The sequence below is a fragment of the Danio rerio genome, chromosome 7 (assembly GCF_052040795.2).
Source record: "Danio rerio strain M-AB ecotype USA chromosome 7, GRCz13ab, whole genome shotgun sequence".
In the NCBI taxonomy this organism is placed as follows: domain Eukaryota; kingdom Metazoa; phylum Chordata; class Actinopteri; order Cypriniformes; family Danionidae; genus Danio; species Danio rerio.
Window position 1 is genome coordinate 47,200,219 of NC_141027.1, and position 26,523 is coordinate 47,226,741.

The 26,523-nt window shown below is 38.8% G+C and overlaps 1 protein-coding gene and 1 long non-coding RNA gene across 28 annotated transcripts in view; one reads left to right on the top strand and one right to left on the bottom strand.

The window, feature by feature from the left end:
- The window catches only part of znf536 (zinc finger protein 536), a 497,364-nt gene that overhangs the window by 330,958 nt on the left and 139,883 nt on the right, over nt 1–26,523 (top strand). For 25 of the 27 annotated variants that reach the window (XM_087261688.1, XM_087261685.1, XM_087261694.1 and 22 more), the window contains one exon: nt 12,626–14,877. In XM_087261688.1, coding sequence (XP_087117814.1) covers nt 12,626–14,877 — 2,252 coding nt within the window. Of the gene's footprint in view, nt 1–8,703; nt 9,045–12,625; nt 14,878–26,523 lie in introns of those variants that run through there. The other 2 variants (XM_087261697.1, XM_087261710.1) reach the window with 1 other exon arrangement.
- Nucleotides 3,662–7,091, bottom strand: LOC147843168 (uncharacterized). The gene is made up of 2 exons (XR_015496141.1): nt 5,792–7,091; nt 3,662–5,199 (listed from the first exon to the last, which is right to left on the bottom strand). It is a non-coding gene; the product is annotated as an uncharacterized LOC147843168 (long non-coding RNA).

Genomic DNA, 26,523 nt, shown 5'->3' on the forward strand with positions numbered 1-26,523 from the left:
TTTTCTAAATGCTTTAAAACAGTAATTGTAATAGTGAGGGTCAATGATGTTGGGGAGTTAAGTTAAATTAAATGATCACACTTTATTTTGATGGTCTGTTTGTTGAATTTAAGTTACATTGCACCTACATGCCAAGTAATTATCATTAAATATAAGTAGACTGTTAAATTGTGGTTAAGGTTAGTGTAAGTTGACATGTACTTGCAAAGTTTCGTATAGTCAGTTACATGTCTGTTAAAGCAGCAGTATCAACAGATGTTAAGCAGACAGTCTACTAATACTCAAATGGACCATCAAAATAAAGTGTTACAGTTAAATTAAGTAATTAAATAATTAAATAATAAAATTAAATAAAATTAAATTAAATTAAACATTGTTACTACTACTACTACTACTACTACTACTACTACTACTACTACTACTAATAATAATAATAATACTTATTTTGCCAGTAGTTCACTAGCTTAGGAGTTTGAGAATCATTCAGAGGAATCAACCTACTAATAGTCTACTCATAGTTGCCTCTGCATATTTGATTTATTCATTTATTCATGACACTGAAAAACTGCTCACTTGATCTTTAAGTTTTGCCCATGCATTGCCCTAAATGGGTCCTTGAAACATCAAGTAGAAAACTGTTAATTTGTATGGGAAAATATCTGTAAAGCTACAGACTGCACAACACCTGCTTATTTTTGTTGCTTTTTGCATAAAAAGAACTGGAGAATGTAGCTTTCTGGTTGCGTAAATCATAAACCATTTTTTTTTTTCTCATACATATAAACAAAAGCCTTTGAGGTCGGACCAGCTCTGCTTTGGTCGTTTAATCATAGTTGTGTGACAGCGCAACGCTGGCATGGAGGTAAACGTTTTCTGCCCGGCTTGTGGTCGAGCAGCGTTTCTCTCTCTCTCCGTCTCTGATCCTGCTGGGATCTGTGGCCTCACCATTTCCGATAAAGCCTGATAAATAAACATGTGCCCTGATCTCCCTGAGGTCCTCCACCCTCTCTCCAGAGTCCAGCCATTCCACACACACTTCCTCCCCTCACAATTAGCCCACAATAAAACACTAAGACTTTTCTCTTAATAAAGAGAGGCTTTTTAACACACACTCTCAGCCTCCACGGTCTTCCTCTTGTGCTCAGCACTGATGACTGAACATGTAGAGAAGGAACGCAGCTTTGGTAGGCCTATCTCGTCTTAACATTCACAGACTAACAATTGAGCAGCAGACAAAGAAAACTGCAAATAAAACAATGTAAAGTATATATACATATGTTATATCATATACACAATAAGAGTGGCAATCATTTCCAGTCAACTCTGACTTCCTGATGGCTTTGATAAGATTAGTGGCTTTCTTAAACAGGATGTGAGAAGGCTGCTTTAAAAAAAAAAAAAAAAGAAAAGTGCTTTATGGACAGAGAATGCTTGCATAACTGTACGACTTTCTCACAAAAGTGAAACTTTCTCTCGGTTTGGCTCGGGGAGTTTATCAAAGTGACAGAATAAAGAAGATTTAACATCAGCCATATTAAAAAGACATGCAGCGGTTCAATATTTAAAAAGCCCATTTACCACGACTGAAGTGCTTTTTCATTCAAGAGCATATGGCTACGGTACCTGTTTATAGTCTTATCGTCTTTCTGTGTGTGTGGGGGAAAAAGGAGCGACAAAAAAGGAGATATTTTCAAAAGACATTGAAGAATCATTCAATTAACAGCGGCATGATGTAAAATAATTACTCGACTTGCCTCCCTTAATGAGTATCTCTAATTAGCCATACATTTGTTTTGTGAAAACTCCAAACTACAGGCTGTGGTTGTGAAGAGCTGGTAAGTATGTTGAAGTAGCGGCAGATTTTTCTCTCTTCTACTGTCTGTCTTACGTCGAGGCACAATTCGGGGCCGATGTATGCACACAAGCAGCATTAAACACATTTAGTCTCTCTCTCTCTTCTCTTTTTTTTTTCTCTTTTATTTTAATTAGCCATGCAACAATTAAAAGATTCACAAACTAAATTGAACCTTGTCTCCCTCTCCTCTCGACTCGATTTCAGCACCTGTCAAAACAACACCCCTTGTTGGAGTCATTATGCAAAACTCATACGCACAAAACCAGCATGTGCGAGAAGAAAACAGCAATTATTTCTGATATTCACTTATTTGGGGGTTACATTGACATTTAAGTTTTCCACAAAGGTAATCTTTGTTCGCCGCGGCTGAGAGGTAGAGAGGGTGTCGCGAAAAAACAGACTGTCACCTTCAGACAGTCAAATAAGTGATTGTGATACAGCTTCATATCACATTTAGTCAGGCCCTCTTTGGTGTCCTTAAAGGGATAGTTCAGCTACAAATGAGGGCTTTTTATTTTCTAACGCAGAAGGTAAAAAATGATCTACTGAAATTGTCTGTTTTTTGTACACATTGTGAAAGTCAATAGGCGGCGGTGTAGTTTTGGACCCTATTGACTTTCATTATACAGATCTTCAGTTGTGTTCCACTGAAATAATGCCAGTTTGGAATGTCATGGGGGCAATGCAGAAGCTGAGAGCTTAAAGGGCACCTATTTTTTTCAGATTTAAGATATGTCTTTTATGTCTTCAGAGTGTGTCTGTAAAGTTTCAGCTCAAAACACCCATCAGATTATTTATTATAGCTTTTAGAATATTAGAATTTTCTGCTCTGAACACATTGTAGCTGTTTTTGTAGCCTGTGCCTTTAATGCTGGTTCTCCCCACCCACCGTTCCCTAGTGCCTGTCAGAGTGTGTCTCAGTTTCAGCTGCATCAGATAAACAGCACAGTGACAGACATGAAGGAAGCAGATCTCACAAAACGTTTGTTAGAAATACCACAGTGAGAACTTTCCCAATGATTATTTGATGTATTTGCTGTTGCGTTAATTCAAGCCTTTATACAATGATGATTCACACACAATGTCGTTACAAAGCTCACATGCAGCGTGCGTTTTTAACTTTGCACAGTTTCTGCACGGCAAATGTGACAGGATACACTTTAATATCCACCGCTGTATGGATATCTGTTATGTTAATGTACAAAATAAGCATGATTTAATGTCCACAAATTGGGATTGACGTGTCTTCTTTTATAATTTTACTGACGTGCGGTTGTGGTGATAAAGACAGTAAAATCGCTGCAATTCATTACAAACATTACAAATGTTTTAAACTTGTAAAGCTCATTCTTGATCACATTTGATGTTGATTGATGATCCCAGAGCGCTGAACAGATCTTTTTTAGAGGACATGTTAATACTCGGCTGTCAATCAATTCGGTGGGTGGGAAAAAAGCATTTCTATGTCACGTTGCAGTCAGCCTCAAAATGAGAGGGGTTTGGATCCTATTTTAACATCAGGAAATTTTTAGAAAGAGACTCATTGTGGTTCTATCACTCCAATATGACTGTGGACACACTATAACTGCAAACAGTTCTGTCCAAACAGCTTACAAAAGATAAGTTTCATCATAGGTGCCTTTTAATACAGCATTGGCAATTTTGGTGGAGAAATGAAGCATTTTATTTATAAATTAATGATTTTTGGTAGTAACTGACTGTATTGTTCCAGAGTTGCTGTCCTGAGCAAGAAGAAAAATGATGTAAGGCTTGGATGATGGCCCTTTTGCCCATCCAAACTGTTCATTGTGTTTTTTTTTTTTGTGTTTTTTTTTGTGCTGAGGTGTAGTCATGCATGATGGCTGGTCTGATCACAAGCTAGCTTTGGGTACACACACCACAATTTAGCCACAATTTTTAGTAGCCAGCATTGTTGCTGAAATTACAGACAAATGACTGTAACTGGAGGCAAATCATTGCTCATTCATTTGAGTGACAATTTCTTAATGTGCATTTTCAAAGACGCGATTTGAGAAAAGTGTTGCTGCGTGGCCTATGGCCATGAGATATTTAGAATGCTAAATATCTGGGCCTGTCTGCAACTCTGCATTGTGAATTGTGTTTTGACTGGAATTTGCATCTGTGGTGACCTACAGTCAATGTGAGGACAAGATATAGAGTAAAGAAATGTTCAGAGGGAAGAGCCATAGGCATGCAAAAGAACATCAGGAAGAAACCATTCTCTCATCATATCTTAACTGCAAATCAGTGCATAGACAGCTTAAACTGGACAGCACTAAAAAGAACGCTAAAGACTGCAGCCTCTAGCGTTATCTACTAATGTGCCTCTTGAAGAGTGAGTTCACACAAAAATGGAAACTATGTTATTAATTACTCACCCTCATGTCGCTCCAAAACACCTGAGACATTTGTTCATCTTCGGAACACAAATGAAGATATTTTAGGTGAAATCTGCAGACTTGTCCAGAAAGGAATAAAAAACATACCCAAAACAGACCATGTGTCTTCAGTGGTTAAATCTGAATATTATCAACCTACCAGAATAGTGTTGTGGCACATAAAACAAACAAACCCCCCAAAAAACAATAGTTTCTTCTGCTCAGTGTCAGTATATTGTGCACTTTTACAAGTAATGTGAGATGACCAGCATTTCCGTCTTGGAGGAAAGACATACTAACAAGGACACTAAAGGCCCAGCATCTAGTGTCTATCAATAATAAAAGTAGAGAAGTGAGTTATATATGCATAGCTCTTACTAGCTAGTGTAAAACTCATTCCCATCGTAGTCACAGCTCCAGTTTAACACCTGTGGTTCTACTTGCCCCAATCCTAGAGGGATTTCAATCAGTTTTTCCATCATGGGGGTACAGGCAAACTAATAAGTACAGTCAAGACCACTGGAGGAAAGTGTTGGCTACTTGAGTGCCTGTGGAGACCAGTGAACTGAGGTTTACCTGCACAGCTCTTATAGGCTGTCCTCCTATAGAAATCTGGTATATGGCAATATATGAAAATGATATAAACTGTATGGCATACAAGTTAGTTTGGATTTCACAAATATAAAATATGTGTCATATGTTATCCTGGAGCACAACACCAGTATTGCAATAACCAAAAATACATTGTATTGCTCCATTGGGATTTAACTGTAAATACATCAAAAATACATGTTATATTATTAGTGTGGATTGCTAAGCACTTAGTGGCATTTGAAAGCAAATCTCACACCTTTGCAAAACCATTATAATCATAATGTAATACATTGCAAATAAGGTATGAAGTAAGATTTTTTGCATGGTTATGACAACTGTCATTATCACTCACTTATGTCATTTTAAATGCAAGAATAACAGGGTTTGAGATGCCTTTGTTATGACAACTTGACTATCAAGACAACATAGCTTGTCATAAATCTGTCATAAACATAGTGTCATGAGGCCATTATAATTATCATGAATATTTTTCCGATCACTGTTTTAGTTGAACAAACTGAATTTGTAAATACAATTTCTCATTAAAAGTGTCTAAATCATTCTGAGGGTTGTAAACCAAAACAGTGGTCCCAGCATGTTTCCTTTTTTACATTTTTAATTTCTATAGCTTCCGAAAGTCCAAAAAGAGCCACATATTGATAAATAATGTTATGATAGCTGCTTTAACATTAAGTTATAATTGAATTGCCTCTTGTTACAGTTATGAAATAGTTTGATAACAAGCAGGAAATGTTCATGGGCCAATAACATTACCACATTGAAATGGTCTATGATTTCTTAATAGTGTCATAAATGACATATTAATGACAAATTCAATTTGAAACTGTAGTTGAGGTCAATAATAGTATTAATGGCACTGAAATACAATTCATGGCACAATTATAATGCCTTTATGACAGTCATCTTTATGAACTATCACAACAAGTTATGTTGTCTTGATAAAGTTGTCGTGACAGACATCGGCAGATCGTCATGTACTTGATTATGTCAAGTTGTCATTACAAAAGACATTTCAAACAATATTTTCTTTGCATTAAAAATTAAATAACTAATGACACCTAATGACAGTTGTCATAAGCGTGCACAAAATCTCATTCATATTCATGACGTTTGCCATGTAATGATTGTAGAGGTGTCATTTATCATTTATCAGGTGTCATTGGCATTTATTTATAATTTCCAACTAATGAAACTACAAATATGTACATAAATGTTCAAATGTATCAGCTATACCTATATATATATGGTCATATATCAGATTTCTGTATGGACTTTGATATACCAGTGTAAGGCACATCCCTGTTTCTAATAAGACCTTACAGATTAGACTGGGTTAAATTATTGTTTTTCACTTTTAATTGCCTGTCAATTCATGCACAATTGTAATTTCTACATAGTTGTAGGTGGAAACCACAAGGGAAAGTTTTAGAAATGAATGGTCACGCATTGACCTTTATCAAAGTATGTTTTATGCTATTTTAGCCTTCAATGCCGGTCACTTGACTTCACGTCTTTCTTTGTTTGCGAGCGAGGTGAACACTGTAGCGCTTTTCTTTGTAACTATCCCACTTTTCATGCACAGACCCCCTCTAACCCACCTCTGCGGTTTAACAAATGCTCACAGTTATCCATCTTTTTTCCATTCTCACAGTCTGAGATCTACAGGCAGGAGGCTCGACATGCTGTGACTACCATTGTACCTCTCTCACACGCGCGTACACACACACATCGAGCACATCTGCTGGTCTTCGGGATAATGCTGCAAATGTTTAACATAAAGGAAGGCTTTGAGCTCTAGGCCGGCTCTGGATGATGATGAGGATGAGGATGCAGCAGGCCAGGACAATGAACTGTGGGAATTCTTTGGTCTCCCACTGATCTTCCCTCCCCTGGCATCCCAACAAGCCTGTCAGACACACAGGATAAAAGGAGCAGCATTTTTCTCCCTGCTCATCCTTTCGTGGGCTCTTACTGATCTGTAGAGATGAGCTGAAAGCTGAACTACCTGTTGAAATGTTCTCTTAAGACGCTCTCAATAACATATTGTATGAGACAGGCACCATCAGAGAGAGTTTTGCGGGTTGAGCTAACAGAAGAAGCTGTGTATATAGAGGAAGGCAGTGCAGCCTGGGTGTATTTGTAACTGTAACTATTCGCCTGTGGTGGCTTCGCAACTCATGAACTAGCTTTAATTAGGTCACTTACTGTCTAACCACAAATACAAAAAAACTAAAACAAGAAGAAAAAAAAACACACACACACACAAAACAACCTGCAACATGCAGCGAGAACAAGTTTGTCCTTTCAGGCTGCGTGCGTTTCTTCTGTTTGATTCAGTTTCGGTCTTGTGCTGAGAACCTTTGCTTAATGCCTCATTACAGCCACTAATAATCCAGTTCAGTCAAAGAGCATCGGGAGGAAGAAAAACAAGCCACGTTTTATTGGATTAATTAGAACTATTCTGAAGACCACCTGCAACAGACTAAACACGAGCAGAGAATGAGAGCGAGCAGGACAGATCGGACCTCACTGATAAGCGAGCAGTGGTTTTTAACTATCGCTATCGGTTTATGATTTTGTTATTGTACGTTTCTGGCCGTATTCCCATAAGTGCGTAGCATGCGGCGCTGTTTCTTTCCATTAAATATGCAACATATGGCAGCCATTTTCAAGCACCAAACAGTTCATTCCTTTTTTTGTTTTATGCTGGGGCCGCTAATGATTCAGAGGAAATAAAACTGACTTTTGCACTTTCTGTAAATAATGATTGATTTATCAATAGCGATGACCTCTTCCATAATTAATTAATCAGCTACTGCATAGTAATTAGTCAATGGATTTTGGTCGATAGAGCTTCACAATAACAGAGCGGCTAATGGTCTTCCAATCTATATTTTTATTTTCATTTCAACTTGCGAACACTTTGACTTTTTTTCTCCCCCCCCCCCCCCCCCCCCCCTTATTTCTTTTCCTCCCTTGAAACCAGCCGCTTTCAGTAAATGTACACATACTTTTCCCAAACAAGGATGCAGAAGGACAGCAAAATTATGTTACATCAAGACGCAAAGCCCGAAAGAGCCAGATCTGCTCTGTGTTATTTGATTTAGAGCTCCAACATGCTGTGTAATCTAGAACATTTAAGGATTAGATGGGTTTTATGTCCTCTTTGAGGTTAGTTGTACTCTTAAAAACTCTTTGTTCAGGGTCTGTTCAAGGCTGAAGTTGACTTGCGTGTTGTGTGGGTGTGTATGTGTGTTTTATACGGAACCTTGATTCTGCCCTCCATGTTGATTTGCGAGAAGCCACTAGAGAACCAGCTCAAGGACATGAGCGCTCGCAGCTACCTCAAGTTTAATGTAATATTTTGTTGCTACATAGGCCGTTCACCTTGACGTCCCCAAATCAGAGCGTGGCCCTCCTAAAAGGCGAAATGACAGATAATGCAGAACAAATTCATGCACTCTGCAGTGCTTATACTGCAGAAACCACAATCAGATCAAATATCTTAGATACACCTTTGTTTAACATTGGTGCATCACGCATGCCAATTGCATCGCACTTGCCACAAAGGGTTTCTGTGTTATTCTCATAATGACATCCTGTTATATGCTTAAGATGTAATGCTAAGGCATAAATCACACAATGAGTGGTGTTAAAACAAGAGCTCTGCTTGACAAACTTAAGATAAGCATAAAGCAGGACAGTAGTCTGATGATGGTGGCAGTTGCACCCTCGAATTAAGATGTGGTTTGCAGAGCTTGCAAAATGGAACAAAACGTGATGTAAAGTGAGGTAAAGATAAGACATAAATCCGGTTGTTTTGCCATGTTGCTTGAAAGGCTGAGTATTAACCACAGACTGTAAAGCTGCATGCCACTGGGCCCTGTGTGACAGTGCACTAAAGGAAGTCTCAGTGGCTTTTCAAGAGACACGGCGGTGGTGCACGCGTTAATTAGAGCACGCTGCTGCTGTTACGCTACGTGTGACAGGTAGTATCAGGCCACTGAGACTCGATCGTTTCGTCTAGCTCCTGGCTAACCCAGCTGCCCCAGCCTGGAGAGAGAGAGAGAGGAGGGGGAAGACGAGGGACGGGGTCTGGGACAAGGAGCCACCACCGTGTTTGCTGTCAGGCCTACATGCTGTGGGCCACGACTCAATGGCACTGATCCAAATAGGTGAGACATTAGCATTTCTAACAGAGAAAAGATAGGCGGTGGAACTTTGCAAGGCATCCTACAAATGCATGCGTTGCTGAGGAAATGCTGAATCTTTAAATGTGCTGCTGATTTTTGAAGTGGGTTGTTTAAAATAGGGTTCTAGCTATCGTTGAAAATAAAGCGTCAAATGGAAATAATGCAGGACAGAGTGCTTCTTTCTTTCTTTGCACATCTTTCATCTGAATTTAAATCAAACTGTATGCATTTTTTTGACAAAACGTCTTGCAAAATGTGTTTGCCGCTCTGCAAGTTTTGGTTCGGAGGCATTTTCAGATACGCATTAAGCGTGGTGATGTTTAAGAGCAGATGTATTAAGATTTTAATGACTTTGTTTCGTCTGAGATAAGGCTTTTGGCTTGGAGTTTCTGCTAATTATACTGTGGAAAATATGCACTTTACTGATAATTGTTCCGTTGTGATGCCTCCCTTAAAGTATTCCCAGTATCACATTTATTTATTAATGTATTCATTTCTTTATTTATTTATAGATGCTCTTTAAAATACTGCAGACTGTGTGTGTTATTGTTTACGGGGGTTTGTATGTCAGGCATCTGCGTTCACGTATTAACTTAATACTTTGTCTGCCTCTGCAGTATTTGTGTGTGTGTGTGACACCTCTTTAACCATATGAAATGTCCTTTTTAATCAGAAAAAAAAATGAAATGACTTGGGAGCAAGGAAGGCATATTAATGCACTTAATTTGCATACAGTCGTCAGGCAAGGCTATGTTCAAAAACAAACTGAATTCGTCAGTTCATTTCACATTGTTCCTTTGTCTATCTGCCTTTGTTATATGGTAAAGATAAAGAAGGAAATCAAATTGAAGAAAAGGGCAAGCAGTTATCTCTCCAAATGAGCAACTGCTCATCATGCCTCGCTTAAATCATAGATTTCCATTGCAGAAGGCATGCTAGCCAGATTCAAAAAAGGCCTCGTCTGATTTCTGCCAGGATGTCGACAAAAGCAATTTCAACAACTCGCTAGCGAAAGAAAGTCCGAAGTCAGAAGGCATCACGCTGAACCCAAACATCACCCAGCATTTTTGGGCCTTTGTCTGAAGACCGTTGCTTTAATTAGATGACCAAGCAGAGCGAAGCGTCTGTGATTTATATTTGTCTTGCATTTACTCCTGTATTACATTTTGCTGAATATCAAAAATCCTCAAAGAACTGCTTAGCCATGTATAATTTGCAGCGCACGTGCCTACACGCGTGAGTGTGTTTATAACACACCCAGTCTTTAAATACATAATACACCTACAGTGCATTGTTCCCGTCCAGATTCCAGCATTTTTTTTTTCTTTTAAATTCCTCGGAGTTATAGCTCTGGACAAAAGAGGACTGGCATTCAGCAACAGCCCACAGTGTGTTTAGCAGTGACTGGAAGTGGCCTCAGTGTTTTTTATTCATGTTGGAGAGATAAGACTGCAACCGACATGGCGTAGGAAGAGCAAATAGCTAAAGAACAGGCGGCCCTTATTAGAGTTCTTATGAGAGCATCAGCAAATATGTGCTGCAAGCCCACTGCCTTCCACTGTAGACTGTATGTGTGTGTGTGTGTGTGTTTGTCTGGTTGGTCTTTGTGTATTTGTGCACTTTTTTGTATCAGACCAATAGGTTCCTCGAAATGGCTGTTGGAATAGCTGATGCTTGTCAACAAAGAAATCATTTATTCGTAAGGTTTTTTCAGTTATTGGGTTATTTTGTGCATTGGGTCATGCAAAAAAATATGTACAGAACCTTTCATAGTGCAATGAGAAAAGTGAATTATAATGTGTCAGCATCCCATAGATTTCAGGTGCTGAGTCATTAGGTAGTCTCTCTCTAATAAGCAAACTGGGTCAATCTGCACCATTTAAAAAGGTTTATTAATGACCAAAGGGTGTGAGTTCCCCAGTTCAGAACACTTTACTTTTCCTCAGGCAATGAGGGTGTAATAGACACAAACCAGCTTGTGTTTCCAAATAATTCAGAAAAAAGGCAAAGCTCTTGTCTCCATCATTCTAGAGACAGTTTGCTGAACACCTGTTTTTGCCATTGTCTTTTGTTAAAATGACCACAGTGCATTTATTTCACGTTCATAATCGTGTGTTAAAGCGCATAGCCACTGTTACCAGGCAGCATACTAATCAGCTTAATGAGATATTATACAATATTTTGTTGACCAAAGCAAAACTCACTTTATTGTTTCTGAAGCTTGACCCTGTCAGTTGCAGGGGAATGCAGCAACATCATTATCCTTCCTTAAGAAGGTGAGCAGCATGCTAAATAAGCACTAGCAATCCAGATGACAACAGGCACTGCTCATTTATTCGTTTTAGTCTGACAGTTCATTGGGCCACTCTGTGGCCATTTTAAATAACTGGGAAGCCTCTGATACTTTGGGAACCCTTTCAATAACGCCAACTGTTGTTTTCTTCTCATCGGAAGCCATACGAGAGTGAGAGAACAGAGAGAGGGGGAGAAAAAAGAAGGTGAACACTGAATGATTTGCATCAAACGTAATGTGCCTCTTAATGGAAAATTACGCCAAGACAAGTGTCGCAGCAGTGAGATAAGGGCTTGTGTTTACTGGAGTAACCCCTTGGTTTTAAGTGCTATTGTTAATATCATAATTGTAGTATTGCGGCGGCTTCATGACAATACCATTGCTCCGTTTCATTAAGGCGTGTAATTGGAGGGATTCTGATAGGATGGGACCAAGTAGCTTAATTATGCGGCGCCTTGCCGTGTTTACTGGGTAATTATTGCCTCCAAAATTGTGTTACTGTTTGAGAAAAAGTTCTGAGAGTTGCAGCTTCTCTCCCCAAGTGTGAGAGTACATGTAGTACTTCATAAATCAGAGGGAGATGAACTCACTCTTTTTTTTTTCTTCACACTTGTCACTGAAGTGCAGTCATCGTTGTTAACCATTTCCTCACACCATACTCAGATTGCTGACACACAAAGGGGTACTCAAGAATGAACTGAATTAACTGCCGTATGGTGTGATTTCTTTTGCCAGACAATGCTGTATATAATCTGAGATGCAGATCCTCACAAAATAGTATTTCATCTGTTTTGTTTCTGTACCTACCCCCACCTCAGAAGAAATGAAAAAGCTTTGTGTTTGTGCTAATGTCTAAGACAGACTTGACGCTGTGTTGCTGTTTAACTTGGAAATATGACCTTCACCACACTATACAGTATCTCAAAAATTCTAAGAGAAAGGTCTTTATTTTACATGAAATCTGATAGCAGAGTGGGTGTTCTTCAGGAATAGCTTTTAGACAATAGCTATGTTAAGATGTGTGCTGCAACCTGTTCTGTCCAAACCATTGCACGTTTACTTCCATTGTTGATATCTGTTACCGTGTACTTGATGTTTCATGTATCATTTTACTTTCATTTGTGTACTGTACAGTGTTTCCTGTTGATTGTGCACAGTGATAATACAATAAGTGTATTAGTGGTGCCTTAGGGCTATAAGGAGGTGTTTGTTGACTGCCTGCCTTTGAATAGTGTACTCAGTACCTGTTTCTGTGTCTTTTGTCTTCTAGGATGGAGGACTCTAGTTTGTGCCTTGGTGTATCCTCGGTGGTCTCAGATGCTGACACCCATCTTAGCAACGCAGTACTTAACGGCCGCTATCCAATCAGTCAGAAACTGCATCAGCTGACTGCTCAGCTGGGTCATGCCTTTCCTGAACTACAGAGTCGCCAGCAGATCCCAGAGGAAAAGGCAGCAACCCCACTGGATGAGAAAACCCATGCTGCCTTAGCTAGTCAGCCAATCAGCAGCCAGATGGCCTTACTGGCCAACCAGCTCAATCGTGACATGGATGTGGGCGCCTTGAGTGGTCTCAATGGCCGTGTTGATTTGCAACAATTTCTCAATGGACAGAATTTAGGAATCATGTCTCAGATGAATGATATTGAAGATGATGCTCGCAAGAACCGCAAATATCCCTGTCCTCTTTGTGGCAAGCGATTCCGCTTCAACAGCATTCTGTCACTTCATATGCGTACACACACTGGAGAGAAGCCTTTCAAATGTCCATATTGTGACCACCGAGCTGCTCAGAAGGGTAATCTGAAAATCCACCTCCGCACCCATAAGCTGGGAAATCTTGGTAAGGGCCGTGGTCGTGTACGTGAGGAAAATAGGCTTCTTCATGAACTTGAAGAGAGAGCCATTCTACGTGATAAGCAAATGAGGAACAGCTTGCTGCAGCCACCTCAACCTCTTCCACCCCACTTGGGTATCCAGACTCATAGCCAACAACAGCCTGGCTCTGCCTGTGGCCTGCTCACTCCAACCAGTATTGGTAACTCACCTGAGGGACTGACCCAGCCGTCTGCCTCACCTAAGCCTGCTTCTAACAACCTGCAAGATGAGCAAGCCCTCAATCCAGCCCAAGGATACCGGTGCACTTTTTGCAAGGGTAAATTTAAGAAGCGCGAGGAGCTAGACCGCCACATTCGCATTCTCCACAAACCCTACAAATGTACCCTGTGTGAATTTGCTGCTTCACAGGAGGAGGACCTGATCAGCCATGTGGAGAAAACACATATCACCGCTGAATCAGCCCAGGGACAGGGCACAGGAGCTGGCAATGGAGAGAAACCCAGCAATGAATTCCGCTGTGAGGTTTGTGGCCAGGTTTTTAGTCAAGCTTGGTTTCTGAAAGGCCACATGCGGAAACACAAGGACTCCTTTGAACATTGCTGCCAGATCTGTGGACGTCGTTTCAAGGAGCCCTGGTTCCTGAAGAATCACATGAAGGTGCATCTCAACAAGCTGGCCATCAAGAGCAAGCCTCCTGTTGGTGGAGGAGCTGATGATGAAGGACACGCCGTGAACAGCATGAGCAGCCTTGCTCAAGAAGCTCATGCAAACCTGTATTCACGTTATATTTCTTGTTTGCAAAGTGGTTTCCTCACACCCGACAAACAAGGCCTGGCTGAACAGCAGCACCAGATGCTGGCCAAAGCCGGTATTGCTATGAAGGAGAAGGAGATGCTTGGAAAGCTCCTAAGTCCAATGGCCAGCATGGGCCATGGCTTAGGGGAAAATGAAAAGCGATCACTTTTAGGTTGCCTGAACCTAGTGCCCCCTCTGAAGTCTAGCTGTATGGAGCGCTTGCAAGCTGCAGCTAAGGTAGCAGAAATGGACCCCCTAAACAGTTATCAAGCCTGGCAAATCATGGCACGTGGAATGGCAATGGAGCGCTCCTTCATGCCAAAAGAGCAGCACCATGGTGTGCATGGACAAGAAGATGAACTTGCCAATGCAGCTGGGATTGTTCCCTTTGGTAAAGACAAGCCTGACCACCCAACCTTAGGCTCTAATGATGGTTCCAAGCAGAAGCAACATCCTGATGTGCTTCATGGAGTGAAGACAAGTGGAGGCATGATGCCCTTGAAAGATGAAGGTTTAACCTTTGATAGTCACCGTGAGTTCTTGCCTCACCATGGTGGTCTAGGCCTGGGCCAAGGGCTTGAGTACAGCCTAGCCAGCCTAAAGGAGAAAGCAACTGAGTGTCCTGACTGTGGCAGAGTCTTCAGAACCTACCATCAAATGGTGGTCCACTCTCGAGTGCACAACAAGGATCGCCGAACCCTAGAAGACAGCTCCCAGCACATTCTAGATGAACGGCGTGGCTCAGCTAGCGACCCTGAATCTCAGTCCATTAGCCGATCGACTACCCCAGGCTCCTCCAATGTGACAGAGGAAAGTGGTGCTGGAGGCGGACACTCCCAGACAGGCAGTGTGCAGGATGACAGTCCCCACCCTTCCTCTCCATCCTCAGGTAGGGAAGTTATCATTTGATTTATGTGACTGCAAATTAAACCTACTTACAACAGTAAGAATTTATTTTAAGGTACGATTCTCTTTTTACAAACCATTATCTAACTTTTGCATCAATAAACTTTTAATTTGCTGATTATAAATAGTTATTAGGGTAGTAATTAGGTTTAAGTATTGGATAGGTTATCAATGTAGAATTAGATTTTGCAGAATATTTACTTAATAAGTACAAAAAAAAACTTGTTTAAAATGAGAATTGGGCGGCGCAGTGGGTAGCGCTGTCGCCTCACAGCAAGAAGGTTGCTGTCTCGAGCCTTCGTTGGGTCAGTTGGCATTTCTGTGTGGAGTTTGTGTGTTCTCCCTGTGTTCGTGTAGGTTTCCTCCGGGTTCTGGTTTCCCCCACAGTTTAAAGACATGCACTATAGGTGAATTAGATAAGCTAAATTGTCCGTACTGTATGTGTGTGAAAGAGAGTGTATGGGTGTTTCCCAGTGATGGGTTGCAGCTGGAAGGGCATCCACTGCGTGAAACATATGCTGGATAAGTTGGTGATTCATTCCGCTGTGGCAAGCCCTGATTAATAAAGGAACTAAGCCAAAAAGAGGGAATGAAAATGACAATTGGTCCTTAAACTAGTGTTAAGGTTATTGCACACTAAATCCAAAATTTTTGTACGTAATTTTCGCACATAAAAAAATTAATTGAACCTCAGGTTGTGTGAATTGTACTAACACTGTCTCCGAAATATTCGTTCGTCATAAAAAAATCAAACCGGGGTAATTTTTTTTCCGCTTTTCGTATCCGAAAAAATAATTTAAGAGGAGTTTTGACAGTTCAGAGCCACCATACAAACAAAAAGCAATTCTATATATATATATATATATATATATATATATATATATATATATATATATATATATATATATAATAGAAAGCATGGACCGATTTTGGTCTGTTGCTTCGATACGTTAATGCGGCCACCATCTATTAAAATGTCATATAATATGCCAGTCTTACAATAGGAATTGTTTACAATTGTTACATGAATGTGTGAAGTATCACAAGCAATGTATCAAAATTTCACTGATTTCCTGAAATAAACTTTGGGATAATCCTCCGCAGCTCTTTAATAATAAACTGAACTCTCTTTCCTCTCTATTGGACGAACACAAAATGCAGCCTATTCCTCTTTCTGTTTCTACTCTGGAGAAGAGAGGAGAACGTATCACTGCTCAAACTGACTCCGAAATGTTTTGCGTTTTCTCGTAATGGATTGATTAATACACATCGAACTCGGTGTGCAAGGTTTGTTTTTCTGACAAATTTTTTGCATATGATTGTGAAAAAAAATGCATATGGACATTTCAGGTTTCAGTGTGCAAAGATCTTTATTGAATATAAAAGAAAAAGTGAAATTCAAAAGTCAATTCTCTGTCATAGGAAAAGAAATAGATTATAAATAAGACTTTTATGGGATGTGATCTTGAAGCTCTATTAAATCAATACATTTAAATAGCAATTAGCTAATCAAAGCTTTAAAGTAAGGGAATTACAGCCCTAAGCGTGCAACTTCACAGTGGGAAAAGACAACTGAGGAAGAACGCTTAGGAGGTAAATTGGTGAGATGTCAAAACCAAGAAGTTCAAATACGTATATGGCATAAGCATGCTAGTTAATTCTGCCAAGAAAAGATGAGGCACCTGCTTTCACACCTCACAGAAATAGCTTTTTGTCATGTATACGTTACAGTGAAAGCTTTGAAAGTTACCAGTCAATAGTTAGCGAATTACAGCTAATGCAGTAAACCACCACTAAAACTAGTGAAAAGGAAATGACTGCTTTTGCGCTTTGATATTCTCAACAGTTGCTTCTTTCAGTTGATATAAAATGGGTTATTGTTATGTTGTTGTTAGGCGCCGAGTAGGTAATGAAATGCAATAGCAGTGCAGCAATGTCAGCGTAAATCTTAGCAGCACATTCTGTGCATTGGTCTGACAACTGCTGTTCAAATAGCCACCTTAATTTATAGCGTGTTTAATATAAAACAAATACTATTAATGAGGTTTTCATACTTTGGTTATCCTTTGGCATCCATTAAGTATGAATATAACTAAATAAAAAATAGTAATATCAAATAATAATAGCACGTTCTCACAATGGATATCCTATATGGATGCACAGACATGTTACGAGTGATTAAAACATCCTGCTGTTAGAGAAAGGGACAACAAACCCTCCCCAGCAGAGGAACTCAGAGCTTGTGAGATAAAATGTATGTTTAGTGGGATTAAGTGAAGCTGCAGCTAATGATTACAGAAGTTTTAAAGGTAACTTTCTCATTCCTTGGGGTGGTACACCACTGTTCAGCAGCCTGGCTGTTAATTAGGTCACGTCTATGTGATAATCAGTTAGCTTAAGCTAAACAAGACACTAATTAAAGATATACATATAAAGCAGGTCAAAAAAATGAACTTCATTTGCTGGGTAAAATGTGCTTTTAAGTCATCAAAAAGGGGAAAAATGTGGCTTAGCTTAAGGCTCTAAGCAACTTAATTTCAACAGCAAAGAAGAAATTGTTTATTTATTCCCAGTCCTTATCACCCTCGTGTAGTGAGATGAGTTTGAACATGCAATGGGCGATGTTTATTTTAATCTAAGGAATAATAACAGACAACCCCCACCCCAATTAGGAATTAATGAAAATGAGAAGAAGATAAAACCTATTTTCTTTACAGAGACTATTAAACCTAAACACTCCTCAACAGAAAGGAGGGTATGTTACGGAAGTAATTATCCGGCGAATTTTAATGCAGGAAGTTTTCTTTCGTTTGCATCTCTCTTACTACTACTTTGAGATTTAGCTCATGGCATTTTACAAACTCTTCTCAAGCTTTTGTTAGATTGGCAGGGTATTTGGAATTAAAGTGATTAGCGTTTAATAATAAAAAATATGTTAAGCGCTAACTGAATCATGGGACAGCGAATGGAAATACAATTATTTACTGATTCGTTGGCACTCTCGTGGCTTTTATTGTACATAAGTAGAGCAGTTTTAATAAACGCAAATCTGAGAAATTGGTTATGTGATGTTTTGCCAGTGTCACCATTACTTAATTTTCTCTCTCCCTCCTTTACCATCTTACTATCTGCATGCTCTTTTGTTTTCTCTCTCTCTCTCTCTCTTTCTCTATGTAATGCATGTAATGGAAAAAAATATGTTTTATTTTGAAATTACAGCATACTTTGAATTAATGTTTTGGGTCTTTTCATCTTGCTGAAAGACTAACTCTCTCCCAAGGACTTTTAGCATGCTGAAACAGGTTCCCTTGCAGAATTTCCCAGTATCGTAGCCCATCCTCTTTTCCTTACATTTTAACAAGACACTCAGTGCCCACAGCAGTTTCACAGCATGATGCTACCGCTACCATTCTTCACTGTAGGTATGGTGTGTGTTTCTCAGGTGTGGGCAGTGTTACATTCATGCCACACATATTGTTTTACATATTTGGCTCAAAAAAAAAACCTATGTTTTTTCCCCCCTCTCACATGATTATTAAGCCTGACTTATTTCATGCCCCACTCCCAGATGAAGTATTAGGAAGCCTGAGAAGTGCACCTATAATCTGTTTACAGCTTTTGAACTTTGTAACTTGAACAAAAAAGAATAAAAATAAAATAAAATAGGATATACATATGTGTTGTTAACATGACATTGCATTTATTGCCATCATTCAAAATGCTTTAAATGGTTCAACAATGCTTTGTGCCATGGCCCTCTTGTTATAGTAAATGATTGCTGTTTTATTATTATTATTATTATTATTATTATTATTATTATTATTATTATTATTATTATTATTATTATTATTATTATTTATTTATTTATTTATTTATTTATTTATTTATTTATTTATTTATTTAAATGTATTTATTATTATTTCTTTTAAAAAATGTTGTTACTTTTTTGAGCCAAATCTCAAAACTGTCCTTGTAGCAAGACTGTCTCAAGCATAGATCAATAAATTACAGCTCTTATGAATTAAAAAGAAAATCATAAAATAATTAATAAATACTAAGTTAACATTGGGTATTTCAGTAAATGGAAACACATATTTCACCTGTACCTTTCTAAAACCACAGGATTTTGATACATTTTGTCACTGAAAGCTCTGTCTTCTAGTTTAACACTACATGCTAATGTTAAATCAACAGTTCCATTGAATATTATTAATTATCACACCATTCAAGACCATGAAACTGAAGCCTCCTGTGAAACCTGCATGCACCTGTTAAGTTTTTACATATGTAATTTTTTTAGAACTACTTTACAATTCTTAACTTTTGTTGTGCTTTGTTATGACAACCCTATTTATTGACAATCTACAACAAAACCAACACAGCATAAAGATTATTATTTTTTGTTCGTAAATGAATATATAAGAAACAGCACTGTATGAAGATAAATGTCTAAAAATGAAGACAAATCTCTCTCACGCTATATATTTTTGTCACATGCTAAATTATTAACAGTTGTTTTAAATCAGTGATGTCACACCACTATAGAAAAATGGTATAGGAATTGGTATGTTCATTCATTCATTTTCTTGTCGGCTTAGTCCCTTTATTTATCCGGGGTCGCCACAGCGGAATGACCCACCAACTTATCCAGCAGGTTTTATGCAGCGGATTCCCTTCCAGCCGCAACCAATCTCTGGGAAATAATTGGTATGTTGTGGTATAGAAAAATTATAGATGATTGATAAGGTTTGTATATGTTTGAAGAGATATATCTATATAGGAGTACACCGCATTTGAAAATAAATACGTTTTTATCAATTTCTCAGAGAATATAGGCAATGTATTTTAGTGCATTTAAACAAAAAAGATTTATTCATTCAAATAATATTTTAGTCATCCAACATATTTAAAAATTTAAAGATAATACAATTAAATGCAAGCATATTGCAAAAATAAATCACAACCAACAGCATTTTCAAATAGATTTTTCCAATTTTTGCTTCTCTTGATTTTTCCTCTTTTTTAAAATTTGTATTGTACAGTTGAATTCAGAATTATTAACCCCTTTGATTTTTATTTATTTTTTTAAATAATTAATTTTCCAAAATACAGAGCAAGAACATTTTAGTCACAGTATGTCTGATAATATTTTTTCTTCTAGAGAAAGTCGTATTTGTTTTATTTTGGCTGCACTAAAAGTTTAAATTTTTTTAAACACCATTTTAAGGACAAAATTATTAGCCCCTTTAAGCTATATATTTTTTGGATTGTTTACCCTATTACCCTACCCTGTCTAGTTAACCTAGTTAAGCCTTTAAATGTCACTTTAAGCTGTATATCTAAATATTATTTACTGTCATTATGGCAAAGAAAAAATATACCAGTTATTAGAAATGAGTTATTAAAACTATTATGTTTATAAATGTGTTAAAAGAAATCGTCTCTCTGTTAAACAGACATTGGGGAAAAAAATAAACAGGCGGGCTAATAATTCTGACTTCAATTGTGAGTTCAACATATATATGTATATATATACTCCATCTATCAAACTTGCTCTCTTTCTTCTCCCTGAGTGTTAGGTATAGTGTCAAGGTAAAGTGTGATCACCAGCTGAAATCCCACATTGGTGCACAGCTCAGTTGGAGCGGGCAGGGAGCTCTCACTGTGCAGCAGGCATCATGCCAGCCCCCCCTCTTGTCTTGAGATTGACCTTCAGGTCTCTTAGCTTGCAGCCACAGGGAGGGGTATGAGTTTATGGGGGAATGATGGCATAGTGAGGGGCAGGCAGTTTGGCAGATTCTCTGACATACTTATTTAAAAGTATGCATGCACATGCTCAAGGGGCTGCGATTTCAGGCCATGACACAAAACATGTATTCAACAAACCCTTACAAGCTAAAGGTGTGATATAGTACAGGGACGGAAGTGTTGCACTGTCTGTTTGCCTACGGCTGCTTTAATGTTTAATGCAGAACATCTTTATTAGCCTCGTATTTGTCTAAAGTGAAGAAAAGTCATTTTTTTAATCAAGATGTTCCTATTTACATTCGTGTTTAAATAGGAACGATGCAAACTAGAATGTACATGTCATGGCCTGTCTTCATATATATATATATATGCGTACGTGTGTTTTTTTTTATATTGGGGGTTAGAAAAAGGGTGTATGTTTATGTAGTATGCAACAGGATGTGGCATGTCATACCTCTGTTTTACTTTTAATATCTCACACGTTCCTCTAACCCAAAGAGAACAGACTTCCTTTATCATGTGCCGATTTTAGTTACTTTTTTCTTTCTTTACCCTGTCTTTAATGTACGGCAGATTCATCTGCTGTCTCCCTTCAACAAGCTCACCCAACCTCTAAACCACCTACCCACTGCAATTTTGAGTTAAACTTGAATTACAGTAATCAACAATAACATCTCAACTGTGAAAGAAGGTCGACACAATCGCTTTTGTCTTTGACACTGCACTTGTTTAAACACAGAGAGAGACAGATAAAACGGAGAAAAAAAGTTGCCTCAGAAATGTCCTCTAAAGGCCTTTCTCCTCTCCTTTCAATAATCAACCTTAAATATGCTTCTTGTGCAATAGAATTTCCTTCCTCTGTACATCTCTTCCACCTCTTTCCTTCTCTCTTTTTTTAGTTTATTACATTTTCCCCCATTCCCTTTTTATTTCTTATTACCATTACAAGATTGGCTTGACTGAGGAGGGGATCTATTGTTATTTCAGATTCCGCAGTCTGAATTGGGCTTCATAAACAAGGGGGGCTCATTCCTGATAGTGTTTCTGAATTCATTATTGTGAGACTTTGAGTGACAGCTGAGAGAGAGAGAGAGAGAGAGGAAGAGAGAGAAAGGAAGTCTTTAACAGAAGCATACACTGTAAGACAGAGCACTACGTATTATGCTTCATGTAAATTATATATTGTTTTATTTTATTATTTCAGTGTATTATTTCATTAAATTCTACAAAAATGTATGGGATTAAAATGTTTCTTTAAAACACAATATATATATGTATATATATATATATATATATATATATATATATATATATATATATATATATATATATATATATATATATATATATATATATATGTGGCTGCATTTAGTCTTTAAAATGAATGCTACGATATGACGCTATTCCTTTTCGTGCTTACCAGCTGCGCATACCTCCATATAGACAGCTTTCCTGCTGTTGCCAGTTTGTCCAGTAGCTTGCCATGTATGCAAAGAGGAGTTTACCACAACAATGGGGTTTAAATCTGGTGAAGAACGGTTCTAGAAAGTGGGTAAGACAAAAACAGAAGCCAAAAAATGAAATAAACAAGTAAATAATGGTGAGAATGTAGTCAAATCTAAAAGCGTGGTAAAATCTGGCGGGGGCTTTTCTTTTTTCTGGATTGCTTTTTAAAACTGTCTGTTGTTTTAGGGATGTGGGTGCGTGGGTCAATCGGTGCTTTTCAAAACACTATTGGTTGGATTTAGGGAGGAGGTAGGGTGGGTCAGTCGATCGGTCAGTCATTCAGTCAGTCAGTCGACAGTGGCCTGTGGTGGATTTATGTGAGAACTGCAGGCGCGAATGGCACTCACTCCGCCTCCGGCCTCCTTGGATTCGCGAAAACAAAAACTGCAAAAAATGTAGCTGGGATGTATTTGGCGCTCTCCAGAAATGTATATTGCGGTACATTTTCAGAATGAGTCTGGGTTGTTTATTATAAAACTGCAATGGCGTATTCAAATAAAACTTTTGACTGAAAAACTCACTTCATTTAAACAAGAAAAAATGAAATTGTTTTGTAAAAAATAGTATTAAAAAAGCTGAAGCCTATGTTTTCTGTTTATTTATTTATTTATTTAATGTATTTTTTTTTATTTAATTACCATCATTTTTGGTGCACACCCAGTGTAAAATCTCTTTAAATGGGGCCTTGTGTGACTCCCATGAAAAGCCTGTTTAGGATGAGACTCCTCCCCTGTGTTTGATTCAAAATTCCATTGCACATTTGTCAAGTACTGCTCTCTTGCTAAAGCATTTTGTCTTCATGAACATCGCTTTTTGTGCACTCCCAGATCTCTGTTGCTCAAGGCTTCAAACCTGCCTTGTCTTTTTCCTCCAGTTGAGAATCCCCCATGTCTAAATATTGTTAAGAGGAAGAGCATTTTAACATGGCAAGGATTATCAGTATATCCCCAGGTCTTTACAGCTTGCCGCCGTTTTGGGCGAAACACTTGCTCCATACAAATTGAAATTGGATTTGCCAATGGATGCCTTAGGTTATAAAGCATGGATATTCATCTAATTACACAATTACAAATTGGAGTAATTACATATGCAGACTTGCTGTACAATGTAATTGTGGTGTAATTAAAGTCGAAATAACCTAAACTGCTATGCAAAATGCACGACTATCCACAGAGACCAAGACCTGTTCATGATTTCTGACCTGTGGCATGCAGATGCTTATTGCTTTACTTTTCAATCAATATACATGTTTAGAGAAAGGAGAAATGACTTTCATTAACATTTAGCTATGTTCGAGTTGTCAAAGGCAGATCCTATTTGTGTTTCTAAATGTCCACATGTTTCAACGAAGTCATCATTCAGTCCATCCAAGCCCTAAAATGACATGGAATGACTTTTATGAGACAATAGAAGTAATACTTATCATTAACAGCATCGCTGTCACATTCTCTCTCTCTCCTCCTCCTCTCTTCCTTTTCTTTAATTTTCTCTTTTGCTCTTCCAAATCTTTAAAATGAGGACAGACTACATTACTCTCTCATGTGCTAATTAGGAACTGTAGACCTCGTAAGAATTATGTCAATGTTTATTCCTATCATTCACCTTCATTGCAGTTCGCGCCCTCTGCCCTCTCACCCATCATGCATCGCTTTCTTTTTTTTCAAGTGTTTGTTTTATTTAAACATTGCATTCAATCTTGCCATGCATATTTTGCAGGAGAGCATTCACTACTTTAAATCTGTCATCTCTCTCTCTTTTTTTTTTTTTTGAAGTGAAACAATTAAAAGGAAAAAAAATGTCATGGTGTGTGAGGAAAATGTTATTATACTGCTTTATTTCAGTACAGTGGGTCAGGACTCTGGTGTCTTTAAATGATAAAAGTTCTATTCAACGTGCTAATTGTCAGTGTGCTCTGTTGATTGACGTTTCTTAGATAAATGTAGACTTAGTATTTTTGTGCACGCTTGAACAATAAAAGGGCAATTTATTTCCCCTTAGCAGCAGCTCATTTGATTTCTCTGTTTCGCATGCTCACTTTTTTCCCTTTTTCCCTTGTTATACCCTCGCTCGCCTTCTCTTGGTTCCCCCCCTCTCTCTTTCTCTCAATTTGTAAATATTACCCATAGTGAGAATTAGCATTGCTTCTTTTTCTCCCTCCACTATATTTAAAATTCCAATTGTATTCCGAAGTGTATATGAAAGAGCTTCGGTGAGTGTCGTCTCTCTGTGCTCACCGTACCCCTGTGAGGCTATCAACGGGCAGTCCTTATGAAACATTTATCAGTCTGTTTTATGTCTTAATGATCCTGTTAGGATTCCCCGCTTGGTTATGGAGACAACGGCAAGCTATGTACTGCTTGGAGAAAGAGAAAAAGAAATGGAGGGAGAGAGATAGAGAGAGAGAGAGAGAGAGAGAGCGTAAGCCGCATGCACTATACCAGATTTTAATTCCGTGTCTTTGCCAAAACATTGCTTACCTTTGCATACAAGCCTCCTTGGCAGGGCCGCGCTTTTTCATCAGTCTCTTCATTTTCTGTTTTATGTTTTTATAATTAAAACATAATATTTATCTTTCCCCAACAGAAGGCTGTCGTACTGGGGGAGGCTGAGAGTTTGAATATTAATATTTTAAATGCATCAATATGACGTCTTTCAGCTGACTGGAAAGGTGTCATCACTTTAAATGAGATAATGGGGTCTTGTATGGTATTAAATGTACTTGTTAGGGGGGGAAAGAAATGAAGCATCTTGACTGAGCCATATGAAAATATCATCAGCAGGCTGCTGAGGAAAACATGGAAAAAAGGGCTTTTCATTTTCCTTAAATCAAATGGTTTTGAATTAGCACACACTAAAGTGTGTGTCACCGACAATCACATTCTTCGCTGGAGAAAACAAAAGTTTATTTGCTGAAAGGTTGGATGGTGCTGCGATTTTTTTTGTGAGCGGAGGGCGACAGCTGTCTTACTCTGTCAGAGCCGAATTCCTCTGGAATGAAACCGCCTCTCTCTCGCTCGCTCTCTCAAACCAGCGCATACAAATGGCATATCTGGGTGGGAGGGCGCTTTGTTTGAACAAGTTAACTTTGGCATGATTGGGGTGCCTCCCGTGTGAAAGAGCAAGTGAATACATTGACCTTTGTCTCATTAAATATGGAGGACCAGCCATATGATACCATGACAGAAGAATCCTCCTTCTCTATTTGCCTCCCCTTCTCCCCGTCTCTTTCTCCGGCGCAGTTGCGTAAACACAAGTTACAGAGGTGTAAATCAAGAACATTATGTAGATTAAAAGCAGTATTTAGAGAGAAAAGACACATGTGTCAAAGTCTTTCCCCCTCTTTATCCATCCATGCTGTGGCAGGGGGGGAGCTTTACGGGCATTCATCATGCACTGATGAGTATCTCTCCCCTCTTCTTCCCCTCTCTCCCTCCTAACCCCATTGACAGGCCACATAAAAAAGCCTTTGTGTCAACATCACGGCACTGACATGAGGCAGATAATGACATGAAAAGTTTGCCTCTTCTTCCCCGCACCCCCCCCATCTTCATTTTAGCGATAGTTATCTTCCAATCAAAGGGTGGAAAAAAGGAAAAGTGGGCAAAAAGTCCTCGGATTAAGATCTTCATTTTCTTTCTCTCCCTCTCTTTTTTTTTAGCCCGTGCATTCCAATTGTTCTTAAAATATTTGGCAATGTCAATTAGTAAGTGAGCAGAGCTAGCTGATGAACACAATTTTCCACTAGACTGAGCACCCTATTGTTGTGGAGCGAGGAGCAGATTTCTGAGGTCATTATCATTCCCCGTTAGCCTGGCCCAGCTGCTCCTCTCGGCTTCAGCCAAACTCCACACCACGGCTCTGGTAGCAGGCAGCAACAGGGGGCCTGGAGAGAGATAGAGAGAGAGATGGAGGGAAAGTAGGGAGGGCTGGCATGAGAGATAAAGAGAGAGAGGTATCATGCTAAAGAAAAAAAAAGAAGAAGTGTGACTGCGATGAAACGCAGGGATGGTTAGGAGGGCCGAGACGAGCAAATGATGGTCAGATCGCACTAATAAACCCTAAAGAGAAAGATTGAAAAAGACAGCTACGCCGCGCGATGAAATTAGAGAGGAAGAAACGCGGATACAAGTGAGCGAGGGGATGGAGAAACAGAAGGAAAGAAACACGCCGCTTGGAGGGAATTAAAAAATCAGTCATACGCTTCTTGGAGCCGAACGCCAAACGCTGAGATTATGAAGGCAAAAGATTTGGATGGTAATGCAACTCGGGGAAATAAAGATCCAGAATGACATACTGCTCTGGTTGGGCAAACCTCTCCCCCAACAGACCCCTGTACTGGCAGGCAGGGGCAAAGAGAGAGCAGCCCCAGCGAAGC